The 16,451-nt window shown below is 46.2% G+C and overlaps 1 protein-coding gene across 1 annotated transcript in view; it reads right to left on the bottom strand.

The window, feature by feature from the left end:
* LOC105907238 overlaps nt 1–7,822 on the bottom strand; it is a 95,504-nt gene extending 87,682 nt beyond the window's left edge. Inside the window, exon 1 of the mRNA XM_031585544.2 lies at nt 7,256–7,822. Within this exon, the coding sequence (XP_031441404.1) occupies nt 7,256–7,384 (129 nt within the window). The 5' untranslated portion in view covers nt 7,385–7,822. The remainder of the gene's footprint in view (nt 1–7,255) is intronic.
* Nucleotides 7,823–16,451: the final 8,629 nt, after the last annotated feature.

Below are 16,451 nucleotides of genomic sequence, written 5' to 3'. Positions count from 1 at the left end.
GGTCGTATTATGCTGTTTTATTCCCAGTCACAATAGTAGAAGATAGTGATGCATTCAAATCTGAATCCGTTATTTGGGAAAGTAATGGGATGGAAACAGATATGTCCTCTACCTAAAGTTGCTCGCTTTTATTCTGAGGAAAAGTCAGCTCCATGATTGACATGTTAAAGATAAAGTTAAGATAAAAATGCCCATTCTGTTTGCTACATAGGACTTTGATTTCACTAACTAGTCATGTCATTAGCTTATTATTGAAAAGTGCTATGTTTTGTCAATTTAATAGTCCCACTACCGGTCCTCCTCTATCCGAATACAGAAACAGAGACAGATAACTTTGTTGGATGAACAGAGACAGATACAGATAATGACGTCTCTGTACACCTCTAGTAGAAGATCATTGGTTATTCTTGGTTCTTGGAAGATTGTTGGTTATTGGTTACTCTTCCTGAACGAGAGGTTAGCTAGTGAGGAGCGACATAATGTGCATGTGAGATGCAGGAATGTGCTGGTTCGACAAAGTAAACAAATGATGATATAGACCAATGCCATATAGACCAAATTAAAAGGTTCGTAACAAAGTGCTTCCTCTGGTATCCTTCAGAATGGTGTTCAGGAGCATAAAATGGATATATGTCACTTCAACATGTAGGCCATACATTTTTGGCAAGGCATCCTGAGCTAACCTGATGAGAGAAGCCAATGGCGGCAAACATGCATTAGATAGAGTCAAAGTCAAATGTATTTATAAAGCACATTTAAAAACAACTCGCGTTGACCAAAGTGCTGAGGATAGACCCGACTAAAGAGGATCATATTAGGGCTGTCCCTTTTAGTCTTTGTGTTTGGGGGGGGGGGGAATCCATAAAAACTAGGATACTAAAAACAGCACAACAGATGAACATCAGTCAAATAGCATAGATATATAGTGTGGCATCACGGTGGGCCAGCTAGCAGAGGGGTGTGGTGTTCATGTGGAGGTCTGGCTGCCACACCACAAGATGGCTGCCAGTGGCACTACATCTCCCAGAATGCAGCAGCACCCAACCAGGTGTAGGTGCTTAAGGCACCTGATGGAAGGGGCATTTAAGACAGGTGGTGCCTGTTGTGAGAGAGCGAGCCACGAGAGCAGGAAGAGCCAGGAGGAGCCAGGAGGGAGAACATAGAGCACTTGACGTGCGGGTGAAGCCGTTGTGGAAACGCTTGCTGAAGCGTTTGCTAAGCTGCATCCGGAAGGGGGAAGGCTAGCCCCAAGCCGGGAAGGACCTGGACGGAGGAACTTTTAGCTGCAACTACAGTGGGTAGGATGTAAGTGAGGAGCAACTTTATGAAGCCTATGTTTTTGCTTTTGAAGAACTTTTATGTTTGCTTCCTGAAAGACTTTGTGTTTGGTGAATAAACCTGATCCTCGTTTGAAAGCACTTTTGCCCGCTCTGTCCTGTTAATTACGCACTGCCCTACACCCAGCTCAGTGGTAAAGCCTCTCATGATACCACAATAGATGGCCATACATGTCAACCCCTTCACGAGATATTTTGCGAGATAAGCAGTTGGTTGACCTGGACATCTGGTTCTTAATTTACCTTAGTGTGTGTTCGTGTGGAGGAGAAATCTATTTAATTTCTGGAATATCCATAAGAGCTGACATGTATGGATGACCGTGGAAAGATCTGATCCAAATCTGGTTCAGATGTGGCCCAGGTCTGGCTGAGAGCAGCTGTTATCCGCGAGACATCTGGCCCCTGCATTCGCTCACGAAGCGATTCAACATGACAGATGACATGGAAATTGCATGCTGGCGGATGAGTGGATAAAACCTCCGAAAAAATTCCAAGCCATTCGCCCACCCAGCCAGCCTCTCAGTGATCGGGGTTCAACATTTTAATATTGACTTAGAAAAAAAACCATCAACTCGAGAGATTAACCAGAAAGTCCAGAGCCAAGCACATAAATGGACATGGAAGACGTTGTCTGGAAAACAACAACCAACAAAAATATATCCAGATTAAAGGGACATGGCTGCCACAGTTCAGATTACTACATGTGCGCAAGTCTCTCTCTCGGAGATGTTAGCATGATGTTGCGTGCCATGGAATCACACATGATTCTTACTATGTAGCCTGACATCAGTGTTTTTGCTGTTCATGAATGCTGCATTTTAGTGCTTCACAAATTAATTGGCATAATTATGTGCCAATGATGATAAAAAAGGGAGTAATTCAGTCGTTGAAAGGGTTAGAAGACCTTGAGGGCTGGAAAACCTGCATCGTGTGCGCCTAAAGAATCATTTTTGCAAACACTGACCAAAAATGTTTTGACTTCAGCAGTCGAGGGCCATTTGGAGCTCTTATCCAAATGATAATTGCGGTCAGGCAGCAGGTTTTGTCCCCCGTAGACCCCAGTTTGAGGGGAGGGTGGGGTGACTGCTCTCTCCCCTTGGCTACATATGGTGTCAGAAGTGGGATGGCTTGCAGTGCCCAGTGTGTGAGCCATATGAGGGACCGCCAGGTTAGGTTGACCACTGTGTGAGGGACCTCAGAGGTGGGTGAGGCACTAGTGTGTGGGGCACCCTGGGTGGGGGGATGCGGGAGGGACACATGTTTATGAAGCAGTGGGTTGACTGCTCTCTCCCTTCGCTATAAGTCCGCTGCGCTAACCGGTTACAAGCCCCTCTGAGACAAACACACTTGAGTTTAAAACAACTTCCACTTCAGAAGATGTCCAACCTCACAACACAAACAGAAATCCATCAATCTGTGTCTGATAGTGAGAATGTGTTTGTGTGTCTTCGCATCAGTACAGTGTAATTGCAGTGAGTAATATAATGGTAGGGGTATGAAAGCATGACTGGACATCTTTACTCCCGATTAGCTAAAACATTTAGCTAGCATATCTAAGACCACTAATATAAGCAATGAAATATCACAGGGCTTGCTTTGTACGTGCCCTCATAAACAGATAAGACTTGTGTGTGTGTTGCGGGGTGGTAGTGCAGAATGCATGATGTGTCCTAAATGCAAACCAGAGGATACAGCATTGCATTATTCATGTGCTCTGCTTTTATCCACCCTGGCTGAAGTTTCAGACCCTGGCTTCCGTACGCTGAGGCTTAATCTGAATCTCTATGGGGTTAAAGGTCGTTAGCCAGAATCCTCCATACGTGTGTGGAGTTCTCCGCCCACGTAAACTAATGCTAGAGGAACGTGGGCCAATGGTGAGCTACGGGTGGACATTGCCCATGGACTGGGAGATTAAACAGAGGGACGTGTGGCTTTGCATTTCATGCCTGACTGGTAGCCTCTCTCTAATGCGCTGCGGTGAGAGGGAAGTGAAATACGCATTTTCAGATAAGTCAGCTTTCAGTGGCGTAAGATGGGGGCCGGCTGCAGGACATGCACACTGCAACACCAGATAATAACACCTTGTCAGACCGCCAACTACACCGAAAAGTGCCACAAGCTCAAAAGAATTTGCTGTAGGTAATGTTAAACGTTGTTTAAATGAGGGGCGTTGCTATTCAGTCAAGCAGAGAAAAAACAAAGCACATAGCTTTTATTATTTCACTGCCGTTTGTTATTTTGGCCTGTCATGAGGATATGTGGACAGTCCACGTTAATGTCTTGGAAGGGAATTTGGAGGGGCAGTTGGCACCTTGAGCCATTGGGCAGGTCCACCACGGCCAGTGTCCTCGTCCTCTGTGTCCTGCACTGGAGCGAGAGGAATCTGCGGAAGCATGATCCCACCTACCATCGAAGCCAAAGAGCACAGATGGGAAACAGGATGTTTTTATCTCTCTCTCTCTCTCTCTCTCTCTCTCTGACACACACACACACTCTCTCTCTCTCTCTCTCTGCCCCCTCTCTCTCTCTCTCACACACACACTCTCTCTCTCTCTCACACACACACACTCTCTCTCTCTCTTTCTCTCTCTGCCCCCTTCCCTCTCTCTGTCTCTCTCTCTCTGCCCCTCTCTCTCACAAACACACTCTCTCTCTCTCTTTCTCTTTCTTTCTCTCTCTCTATCTCTCTCTCTCTCTCTCTCTCTCTTTCCCTCTCTGTATTATCATTTTCTTGCTAGTCTATTAGTTTATCTATATTCATTAAACTTTCACGCCTATCTAAAAGTGTGTTCCGCACAGGTGGCTTATTATGATTTTGGGGCACTACACCAACCACAGGACGTACCACAATTTATCGAGTGCTTATTGGCAGAATCCGGTGATTCCAACCAAACCTGAATTTGGCAATCAGACCTCTGAACCATGCTGTGTGTTCCTGCATTGGCTACTTTTTCATTGGGACAGATGTCTCTGAACTCGTAGGATTTGATTCCCAGTAATCCCTGTGAAAACACAATGCCACGAGAGCACATTTGCAATAAAGGTGAAAAATATTGTTGTTCAGTTCTCCATTTCTGTCAAGTAGGGAGAAGGAAGACAACGTAGGCTGACTCGCCAGGGTCATCGAGGGCTACTCTAAAATCAGGATACAAATAGATGGAGAGAAAGTGAACTAGACAGAGAGAGAGAGAGGAGGAGGAGGAGGAGGAGGATGAGGAGGAGGAGGGGGGGAAGATAACTCGGTACATGTACCACACATGAGTCTGCTTGACCCATCCCGCTTTTAAAGTCTATAGTGCGTGTGACGATGTTACCCGTTACGCAATGTTGATTTTCAGCCATCCATTCGATGCTCTTAAACACCCCTTCTCCAGCCGACGCGGATCTATGTGTTTTAGAGAAATTAAAGCTGATTACGAGCGTACAAATCTGTCGTGCCGCTGCCTCCTCCCTCACCCCGACGAGCTTCTCCGACGCAACAGTTTTACGGTTGTGTTCGAAATGGCAAGTGGTGAATTGATGTTACGTAAGCGATCATTGTTGGCTGTAAAATAGGCCCTTTCAATTACATAAAGCTCAGCGCCGGGCGCTTCCCAAAATTGAATCTGTTAATGATTGATGCTGTTGCTTTCTAAGACTGGTGGTGCCTGGTTGCCTTAAATCAGAGCAATAACTTCCATCCATTCAACACAGAGCCAATAATGAGCAACAGATTGAGTTTTCCTAGATAGATGGACAGAAAGTATTTTTAGAGCTTTCGGATTTCAAAAGGGTCCGTCAGAGGCCAAACAATTGAATCCAAATGATAACAGGCAGCTGGGGAAATGACTTCTCCTCTGGAGTGGGATGAGTTCTGAGAGCAGATATGGGGAGAGCAGCCCACGTTGACTAACGTTGACAATTTCACAGTTTTCACCTCAAACAGCCTGCAGTCAGCACAAAAACAGCATCATCGCAGCCTCACCGAATATGCCTTGCAGTGCGAGATCAAAGAAGCGCAGTGGTATGACTGGCATGCGTGTTCTAGTCTCCGTATGGCATCGGTGAGATTAATGACTGGCATGCGTGTTCTAGTCTCCGTATGGCATCGGTGAGATTAATGACTGGCATGCGTGTTCTAGTCTCTGTATGGCATGCGTGTTCTAGTCTCTGTATGGCATCAGTGAGATTAATTATCTCATTTGTGGGATAAAGTTGCTTCGTCCTTAGCCCCAACATCTCCTTGGTAACAGAGAACAGCAGAGTCCGCTTCGTATGTTCCACAAAATAAAACCAAATCATCCAAACCAACTCTCTCTCTATTCCTCTCTCTCTTTCTCAAACTTTATCTCTCATTTGATCTGTTTCTCTCTCTCTCTCGCACACACATATACATATATAGACATGCATACATAAAGGCATGAAAACCATGCACACATAAAGGCATGACAACCAGCACACACACACACACACACACACACACACACACACACACCTCAGCATGAGCTACACTGAAAGCAAGTCTCAACCTTTCTCCTGTTTTGCTCATTCTTCCAACCCACAGCACAGAACCCACAAACACCCATCTCTCCCCTCAATGCAATGCATGACCGTCTGTTCCCACCTGCACCTTCCACCACACATTATAAAAAGATGAACAACCACATTCCTGTCAACTACACTCTTCTTCTGCATGCTCTAGACAGATGGCCTTGACAGTGTGCACGTCCGCACACATATGCACACACAGACACACACACACACACACACTCACACACACACACACACACACACGCACACACGCACACACATACACACACACACACACACACACACGCACATACACAGAATCGCTTTCATTGTGTTATGCTGTGCACATCCAGCTGCAGCAGCTGTCTCGTGCCAGCATCGTTCTCCCTCCACACCGACTGATAAAGGAATCGTGAGCTTGCAAGGAGGTGAAGAGGAGAGGTGAAGACGAGTGAAAGTGTGGGAGAGGCACACGAGAGAGAGACCATGTAACAAGAGAGAGTGAGCCCATGTAAGTTGAAATATTTGAGGACAAGCGAGCGAGGTGTGATGACAGAAGCACCACTGCACTACTGCGCTGGATGAGCCAGCCGACACCAACAGGTATTTCTCATACAATAACATATCACAGGAGCAGTAGCAATCACTGGACAGAAAGACAGTAAACATAGAGTAGCTCTAGTGATAAAATGAAAACAGACGTTCAAAAGGTGACTGGTATGCTGTTCACGGATCAAGTGGTTCTCCAGGTTGGAAAGGAATCACATATGACTGTCGCTGCAGCTGTAAACGCACCATCAGGGTAAACAAGGGATTCTCTCCGACTCCTGCTGCAATAAGCATCTTCGGGTACGCAGAGCACGAGCCCCAGATATCTCACAGCCCCAGTGTAGAAGGCACAGGATGACTATCAGGAGTCACTGGATGACAAGATGTGGCATGACATAAGATACAAATGGCCAGTAGCAGGGTTTGGGACTCGATATGATCAGTCATGCTTCAGACTATCCAAGGGCTGACCCAAGGTGATGCTTATTTATATGGATATCTTATCCGCAAGATGTGGGGGTTATGGGTGGATGGGCTCAGGCCCATTACAAACATAGAGGACGTATGATATGGATGACCAGGCTTGTGATGGCTGAAGGGATGCTGTTTGTGTGAGCTCCACAGCTGGGTGGCATGAGAGGGAAGAGGGCTGGGTGACAGAGGTGGGTCCCAGCAGGTAGGACGGGATTTAGATAGAACAGTGCTGTGTGTTTATGGAGGGTTGTTGATGATGAAGATGATGATGATGATAATGAGGATAACATTGATGGAGAGGATGGATGGATGGATGGATGGACCGGTGCGGTGGCGATGCCACATGCCACGCCACGCCTGGGCACGGTGCCACCCCTCCTGCGTACCTTGCGTTTGCGCTCTGCCCGCTCCCGGGAGCGCCGGCGCCTCTCGCGGGCCTTCTCCAGCGCCTTCGTGTCCGGCTCCTGCTCCATCACCACCCGCGCCTTCTTAATGTGAGCTGCAGCGTGCGCCATGGTTCCCGCACTGAGCTGCCTCTCAAACTATCCGTTAAAAAAAGCCTCCGTCCTTGGGGGGAGGTAAAAGCTCCGCCGTCACCCTGTCACTCCCGTGGTTTTCCCGGGACTATGTTTCCGCACGGCGGCTCCAGAGCGGGATAGAACGGAGGAGTATGAGGAATGAAAAAAAAATCCCCGCCAGGTGACTTTCCGGCAAGGGCAGACAAGCTCACAGCCGTCTGCAGACACACACCCAGCTCTGCAGGACTATGAAAAGCAGCAGAGGCGGAGAGAGAGAGGGACAGAGAGATAGAGAGAAAGAGAGGGACAGAGAGAAAGAAAGAGAGAGATCCTCTGATCCTCCCACCTTAAAGCCGACTATCTATCGAGTGCTTCCCAAGCTTCCCCTCTCCCTGTACAAAACTGCGTCTGGGGTGTATGTGTGTGTGTGCATGTTCATATGTGTGGAATGGACAGAGAGAGAGAGAGAGAGAGAGAGAATGGGAGGGGAGAGAGAAAGGGGGGAGCAGGGGGATGGGATGGGTCTATCTCTCGTCAACAGAGGTAAGCCGGCAGAGGGGTGGGTAGCGAGTGATAGGACGAGAGAGCGAGAGAGAAAAACACAAAAAGGAGAAAGAGAAGATGTACACACTCTCCCCCTTGTGGTGGCAGGGCTACAGTACCAGCTGCTGCGAGATGCACAGGGGTTTCTGAGATTCAGGGGTTCACTGGAAGGGAGTGAGGCAGGAGAGGGGAAGAGAGGAGAGGAGAGGAGAGGAGAGGAGAGGAGAAGAGAGGAGAGGGGAGGAGAGGGGAGGAGAGGGGAGAGAAGGAGAGGAGACACCAAGCATCGGGGTTCTCTGCGCTCTCTACGTGTGGAGCAGTCATGCACGCCCAAAGAGGAGTGTGTGGATGGGGGGATGGTAAGGGAGGAGTAAAGCTTCTCTTGATTTCCCTCTCTTTCCCTCCTTCCCTCCCTCTCTCCCCTCCTGTCATTCTTCGCTTCCCCGCCCCAAAAGGAGAGAAAAAAATGGTACAGTCTTCTTTTACGACCGGAAAGCTTGTGTTCACGATTTCACGGTGAGTGTGTGTGACCCACACTGCTTCTGTCACGCACACAGCCTGTGCACACACACACACTCCTCTTTACAGTTGACATTGCACACAGAGAAAAGAAACAAGCTGGGGCTATAAGAGCGCAACTGCAATTGACCCTGGTAAATCATTTTTTTGTGTGTTATTGTGTGTGTGTGTGTGTGTGTGTGTGTGTGTGTAGAAGCATCTGGATGTGGTATGTGTACGGAGTGTGTGTATTCACTTGTGAGTAACACATCATCTGTGTAGCAGATTGTGTCTCAGTATGCGAGTGCCTCTGAGATGCACCTGCTATCCAATAAGCATCAGCACCAACATCACTCTCACAGCCAACATGGGACAATCGGAATATGTGTGTTTGTGTGTGCGTTAGTGTGTGCGTGTGTGTGTGTTTGTGTGTGTGTGTGTGTGTGTGTGTGTGTGTGTGTGTGTGTGTGTGTGTGTGTGTGTGTGTGTGTGTGTGTGTGTGTAAACATGTGTGTGTTTGTGTGTGTGTATATGTGTGTGTGTGTGTGTGTGTGTGTGTGTGTGTGTGTGTTTTGCAGAATTGCAGGGCAAACACCAACAAAGAATATAACACTCGCATTAACATTTCTCAAAAGCAATGCTCTATACCAAGGACACAGTCATGTTACAGACCAGACTGAACTGAATTAGGGGTACTTTTTATGAGTACGGCACACCAGATGTATCACATCAAGGTCATGATGTGAACAATGACTTCAGCCGTGTTTAATGTGGGAGAGAGGAGGAATGCATCATCCAGAAATGTGACAACACAAAGCTTAAAGAAAACTGCAAAGTAGCCATTTTATTTCCATTGAGCAGCACCTTAATGCCTCCAGGCAAAACAGTGCCCCTGTAAGCTTTGGCGTAAGGAGTGTATGCTGAGCTAGTCCGCATAAGACTGGACCGCTAATAGGCTCAGGTCAGCAGGAAACATGTTTGGCACAGGCTACCGTTCTCACCGGCAGAGTAAAGAGGCAGCTGTACACGGCCAGAGAACAGACAACAACACTCAGACTATCCTCACCTCATTTCACTGCTGCAATCGGGATGCAATTATTTGGTCCACAAACAGCCAAAACCAACAGTGCTTTACAAGAGTGCCACCTACTGGTCACCGACCACCATTCCAGCCTTCATAGAACTGGACAAGTGAAACCGCTCCAAACCATCCATGCTGACAGCACAGCTTATTGACATGACGAAGCATTTCTTGGAAGTGTTACAGAAGCAGATGTGTACAGGAGGCTGTTTAAGGAGATGGGGACGACTGGGGACGAAGGGCTTCATCGCACAAGCCACCTGTTCAGCGCGGCCTTCTCCGCACGCGTGCAGCTCCATCAAGCATAAAATGTTTGTGTCAACTTCCCAAAGCATTTAGTCGTAGTAACAGGATGTTGAGTACACAACATTGACCCTAATATGTATATATTACAAACAAAAGACAATCCTTGAATGTAAAACACTAATACAAATCCATTGGTTTAATTTAAGATTTAATTTAAGCACACATCTGACAGGACTTGACAAGCGTAAGCGAGTGAGAGAGATGGGGAGTGGGAACAGCACACCGAACCCGAGTCCCCGTGGGCTCTGAGGCCTAAACACGTCAATGGACACCAATGCTACCGATACACTACAGCTTCCTCCCAACTCCATTGTTGCAGCCCTGTGAAGCGGGACAAGTATTAAAGCTACACACCAAAGCGCTGTTTTTGTTCTTCACATTGTTCTACAGCATGCAAATCCACTCCAGAGACTCTATTATATCACTGAACCGAAGGCACCTTTGCTTCTTTAGAGGCCTGTACAGGAACAAGCCTCGCTGCCCTGTGCTTAAACTCCACACACCCAGCAGTAATCACGGCACCATTAGCTGGGCAGTGAGTGTGGAGCTCTCTTAACCCAGGAGATTTGGTAGCGTGGTCAGGGCAGTCTGTGGAGCTGAATCGCCTCTCTCTGAAGAGCAGAGAAGAGTGGACTGGCCTGCTAAGTCCAGGATTAGAAAGTAAAGGTCAGCGGTTCACTGGTATTTCATATCAATGGTGCGCTCACACACACCACCTCATACCTTTGCCTGTGGTGCGCTCACACACACCACCTCATACCTTTGCCTGTAGCTACACATCATATCATTAATATACATATAGACACAGACATATACACACACACATAGGCACACACACAGACACACACGTACACAAACACACACATCTGCCTATACAATTCACACACACACACAAACACGTATACAGTCACACACACAAACGTATGAGATAGATAACGTATGTATACACATATATCCATACATATATGCACACAGACATGCACATTGACACACATGGGTGCTTCACATGCGTGAATGCCCTTACACCAGCGGTATGTTCTGTATGAATATTCTGTATGTGTGTGTGTGTGCGTGCCTGATGCCATTCAGCTTCCTTCTCAGCTAGCTACCTACAGGAGCCATAATGAGGATTCCTCTGGTTCCTAATCCACAAATCCAGTGAAGAGACACACAGAGAGAGAGAGAGAGAGAGAGAGAGAGAAGATAGCGAGAGAGAGAGAGAGAGAGAGAGAGAGAGAGAGAGAGAGAGAAGCCAGATGGCTCTCCATGTCATTCAGTAAACACTGGTTACAAACACAATCACTCATATTGATGTACGTTTTTGTTTTGATTGTGCAACAATTGACAAGGATAGGAGGAGGGGGAATAAAATGTACACAAATACAAACACATACACATATGCACATATACACAAGCACAAATACCCACACACTCTCACACACTTGCACACACACAGATTCTTAAGTTTTGTGGTATGTGACTGAGAGACCAGTACATTTGGCCAATCTCATCCGTCATCTTCATCATTGGCACTAAAGGGTTTAGCCACAGATTTCCCTTTGAGAAACAATCCCCTTCTGTCCCACCCCCACCCCCACTACAAACACACACACACACACACACACACACACACACACACACCTACTCAACACACCTATCACAAAAGCACGCACCTCCGATACATCATCCATTATAAATATGGAGGCTCCTAAACTTCACTTCAATTTATTAATCCAAGCTAGCTCTTCAACTTGATTTGTCTCTTCATCTCATGTCAGGTTAATGTAAGCAGAAACAGTCCAAGCACGGAGAGAGAGAGAGAGAGTGAGAGAGAGAGAGAGAGAGAGAGAGAGAGAGAGAGAGAGAGAGAGAGAGAGAAGAGATGGGGGGGGGGCTTTGTTTCTGGGAATTTAACCGGATTTGATAACGTGAGGGATGAAAGCTGGAGGAGATGACAAAGGGATTAGCCCCCTCCCACCATCTGCTAGTCATCCGCATACACTCACTTTGACTCTGCAGCCCCCACAAGCTACCACTGTGTTGGACCACTACAGACTACAGCAACTTAATAACAAACCAATTATCTCATGAGTATACTCAAAATGAAGAGATCCTAAAGCTACCAAGAGTTCAACAATGTAATATCATTTTTCTTCAAACAATAACGTGGAAACAACATCATCTAACAGTGATGTTGGGGGCTGGGACTCATTTCATAGAGCAGTCAGATACACCCTCCACATTGCAATAGGAACATTCACCCAGAGTTGCTTGAGTGTGCAGATCGGATCGATTGAACTTTTGGCAAAAGAATTGCTCATGGCATCACATCTACCACATAAGCTCCAGGTCCATCTCCACAGTCTCTTAAACATCATGGCAAAAAGAGAAACTGGTACTCTAGTTTTTATAATAATGAGCTTTGACATTGCAGTAAGGTCCTTGATATTACTCTGTGCCTCATATCAAATAAGTATTGGTGTATTACAGTAATGAAATTATAATGGATCTGCAGTATGTCCAGCTCTTCATATTATACTTTTCTGAGGTTGCTGCCTGCTAATGAATGATTGGTAACCCACTCTTCATTTATGAACTCTCGAGCTGATATTGAAGCGACTTGTTGGAATATGATGCAACAGTAAGCAATAACATGGATAATCGGTGGAATAGTGATGACACGCATTGTAATTCCACTGTAGTTGACTATAACCAAATGGGCTAGGAGGCTCAGTGCCACCTTCTGGAGGAGTTTGACATTTGACCCCACAGGAAAGAACCAATGAGGTGCAGGAAGACCATGGAGAAAATTACGTGTCAAGGTTGTGACCAACAGCTGGCTACATACCCAACATCTTTAGACTCTTAGAGCCCATTTTTTTGTAATTGCTAACAATAGTTATTCCTAACTCAGCACAATACATTTATACAGCATAGTCAACTGGCATGGCAGCCCTAAAGTATGAGAGTATCACAGCACAAGCATATAGTCTTTTTGGTGTTTACTTGTTTAGAAGAACTAGATCATAGAAATAATTTCTTTCCTCTGAAAAAAAAAAAAGATGTTTTCATGTCAATGTTGTTTAAAATGGTCTGCCCCCAAATAACAGGTTACACAGAGACACTGCAGGGCTGTTGCCAATGGATACTGTCCCAAGGGGGGCAGGTACCAGCGGTGCTGTATTTTTTGGGGGGGAGTGACAACGTCTCCCCTGGGATCCACCAAAACAGCTCATCTTGCAGGCCTTAATGAGGCATGCACAGACACACACACACACACACACACACACACACACACACACACACACACACACACACTCACACTCTTACATACACAGTGCACACAGTTGGCTTGGCCCCCACCTTTCTTAACCTCTTGCCTTTTCCCACCTTTTGATCAGTAGGGAAGGCACTGTATCTGTGTGCATCCACATCCATCTGTGCCTCTTTCATGTGAGATATGTCAGAAAATGACAGATTAAACACAACACAATAGGGAGTGTCACAGACACAAAGCTACAGACAAAGGACTAGAAAGAAAGAAAGAAAGAAAGCTGGAGAGAGAGAGGGATAGAGAGGTACTGTAAAGACTGTAAAGAGAGGGAGAGAGAGAGAAAAAGAGAGGGAGAGAGAGGTACTGTAAAGACTGTAAAGAGAGAGAGAGAGAGAGAGAGAATGTAAAGACTGTAAAGAGAGCGAGAGAGAGAGAAAAAGAGAGAGGGAGAGAGAGAGAATGTAAAGACTGTAAAGAGAGCGAGAGAGAGAGAAAGAGAGGGAGAGAGAGGTACTGTAAAGACTGTAAAGAGAGAGAGAGAGAGAGAGAGAGAGAGGGAGAGAGAGAGACTATTACACCCTAATGAGCAAACCCTTATACAGAGACAAGCCTGAGCTCACTCACCACCTGTGCTATGTCAGCTTCCCTTAATGAGCATCACACCAACACCAACATGGAACCATCACGAAAACACTCCAGATCCTAGGACAATATACAGGGCTGCAACCTCACAGAACACAACCTGTGACAGTGAGACAGAGGAGCTATTCTTCTATGAAGTCTTCTGAATGAGTTGCATAATGTTTACTTTGCAGCAATTGTGCTTTGGAATCGAACAGCTGTGATCAGAATAGAAAAATCTAAGTACCACAGATGGCATGATGCACTCGTTATAATTTAAAGCAGATATGTCAGGGCTTTGGCCGTTTATGCAGAAGGATTCATGACTGTGTTTACATTCCACATGACCATGTGTTCTGCTATTCTCATTTCAAACTCTAGGTGGGGTGATTTCCTAAACAGGAATACATCATAAAGTTTTATATCAACCCCACTCCCGACCACACATGCCCCCATAACACACATTCACACGTAAAGCACATCTCACACACCCACACTCACGTGGGACTTAAAGGAGAGGCTATTTCTGTTCTTCAGCATGGTTGCACGACTGCAGCAAACAACAGATCGATTCATACCAACAGGGGAAACCAAACAATACAAACACGCAGGGCTATCAACAGAACACGCATGGCTGCCTCTCCCGACCCATTACGAGCCAGCATTATTCTTTCAAAGGAAAGGTTAATTGCCCTTTTTCGCCATTAATGACCAAACAAAATGATTGAGCCCAATGAGGAGGGGGATGAACTAGACTTCATTATTGCATGGGGATTAGGTTAAGCCGCTCACAATGTAAAAGCGCCCCAAAGGGGAACTGGCATTTTTCTTACTGTGCTTTTTTTCTGTCAGGGTGGAGCTGTTAGCTTAATTAACGTTTCCCGCAGAGCGCAAGGGGCACACACTCCTTTCCCCTGAATTACTCTGACCAATCTCCCACACACACACACACACACACACACAGACACACACACACACACACACACACACACTCCCAAAAGCAGGATAACTGCCAAACTGCATAACTACAAAGCATCAGTGAGCCCATGTTACCCACACACCAATAAACAGAACTCATAACAAACTCCAGAGGGCGATCAAGTTCACTGGGCATAGCTGACCTCAGGTCAGTTTGCCCATGTTCACCTCCTTCACCAGCACAGCCTAATAACAAAACTATGGAGAGCTGCTCCATGTTGAGGGGGAGGTGCGACTCAGTAAGACTACCTTACAGAACATCAAGACTGAGGAGGGAGGGAGTGGGGGATGAGAGCGGCCCATGTCCGCTGCACCTTACCTGGGCTGTTGCTCCGGCAACCATGCCTCCACTCATGGGTGCTCCGAGTGTGTGATACCCGCTCCGTGATCCTGGGAATATTCCAACCCGGAATTCCGAGATAACAGGGAGAGAGGGGTGTGGGACGGGAGAGTAGTTGGGGAGGGAGACGATTGGGATGGGACGCAGGATGCAGTGCCTGGCTTGTGTGTGAGTGGATTACTGAGGACCGGACTGGTATTAGCACTCTCTGGTGACACACACACACACCCACACAGCTGACAGTGGACGACAGAGCCAAGGGGGGGAGAAAAAAAAATCTCCCGGAGGATTACGTGTCCAGAAATAGTGGTGTCTTCTTTGCTGACCCAGAATCAGATCAGGCGTTGCTCTGTGCCAACGGTGATCAGGACACAGCAAGCGTTCACATGCACACACACACACACACACACACACACACACACACACACACACACACACACACACAAACACACACACACACACACAAACACAACACAACACACACACAGGGGTAGAGGGAAGAAAGGAGTAACTCTCCAGTTATGATGAAGTTATCATGGCCAATAGCATAGCCAACTAATTACGCTAAAAGCAATTATTCAGTAAGATCCATCAATACCATGTTTATTTAAATGCCTGTGCCCCTGTGCTCATCCTCACCCCACACACACACACACACACTACTACTGTATGCTGGCCACACATTAAACCCGTTCATCAACAATGACAAATCCATCCAGCTGGTTTTATGCGCGTGATAAATCCTTCCTTCTTGACCCCTCCACCCATCTATAACCTGCACCAGGTCAAAGTCAGTGCAAGACCTAGGGCTGCTTTAAAGGATGCTGTTATTCCACAACGAAACTGTTCGTGGTAATGGGAAAGAACGAAAGAAATAAAGAAAGAAAGAAAGATGTATAGATACCATTAGATGATCACAATTAAATCTACCAGCTCCTACTCTAAACAATAGCTTGGTTTTACTTTGATGTCCTGTATGAAAACATGAACCTGGTAAACAACCTTGTAGGTCCAAAACACAATCACAGCCTGTATTGATCCGAAGGCTTGTTTGCACTACTGGGACTTTGCTGAATGGCTGCATTCACACTATTGTGTAACCTATCCCAGTAAATATTCTTTTAACTCTAACAATTTGTTTCATTGCCATTATAGGGTAGCTTTGCCACTAATCTGTGTTGACTGAAAACCTGTAGCAACAGAAAGCCGAGAGTAAAAGAGGGGGTGAATACAGTACTATAGCATGTAAGTACAATACCAAAATGAATCTGAGCAATTTCATAAGACGTTTTGATAGGTTCTCTACCATTCCCATAAGAAAAGAAAATCTAAGAGATCTTATTATCTCCTTAGATTCTCTTAATCTCTTTAGCCATCAGGGACACAAATCATGCTCAGTTTTTAATAAATGTTTAGATCTCCA

Source organism: Clupea harengus, chromosome 18 (assembly GCF_900700415.2).
Source record: "Clupea harengus chromosome 18, Ch_v2.0.2, whole genome shotgun sequence".
NCBI classification, from domain to species: domain Eukaryota; kingdom Metazoa; phylum Chordata; class Actinopteri; order Clupeiformes; family Clupeidae; genus Clupea; species Clupea harengus.
Note: the sequence above shows the minus strand (reverse complement) of the source record. Positions and strands in the feature narration are given on the sequence as shown.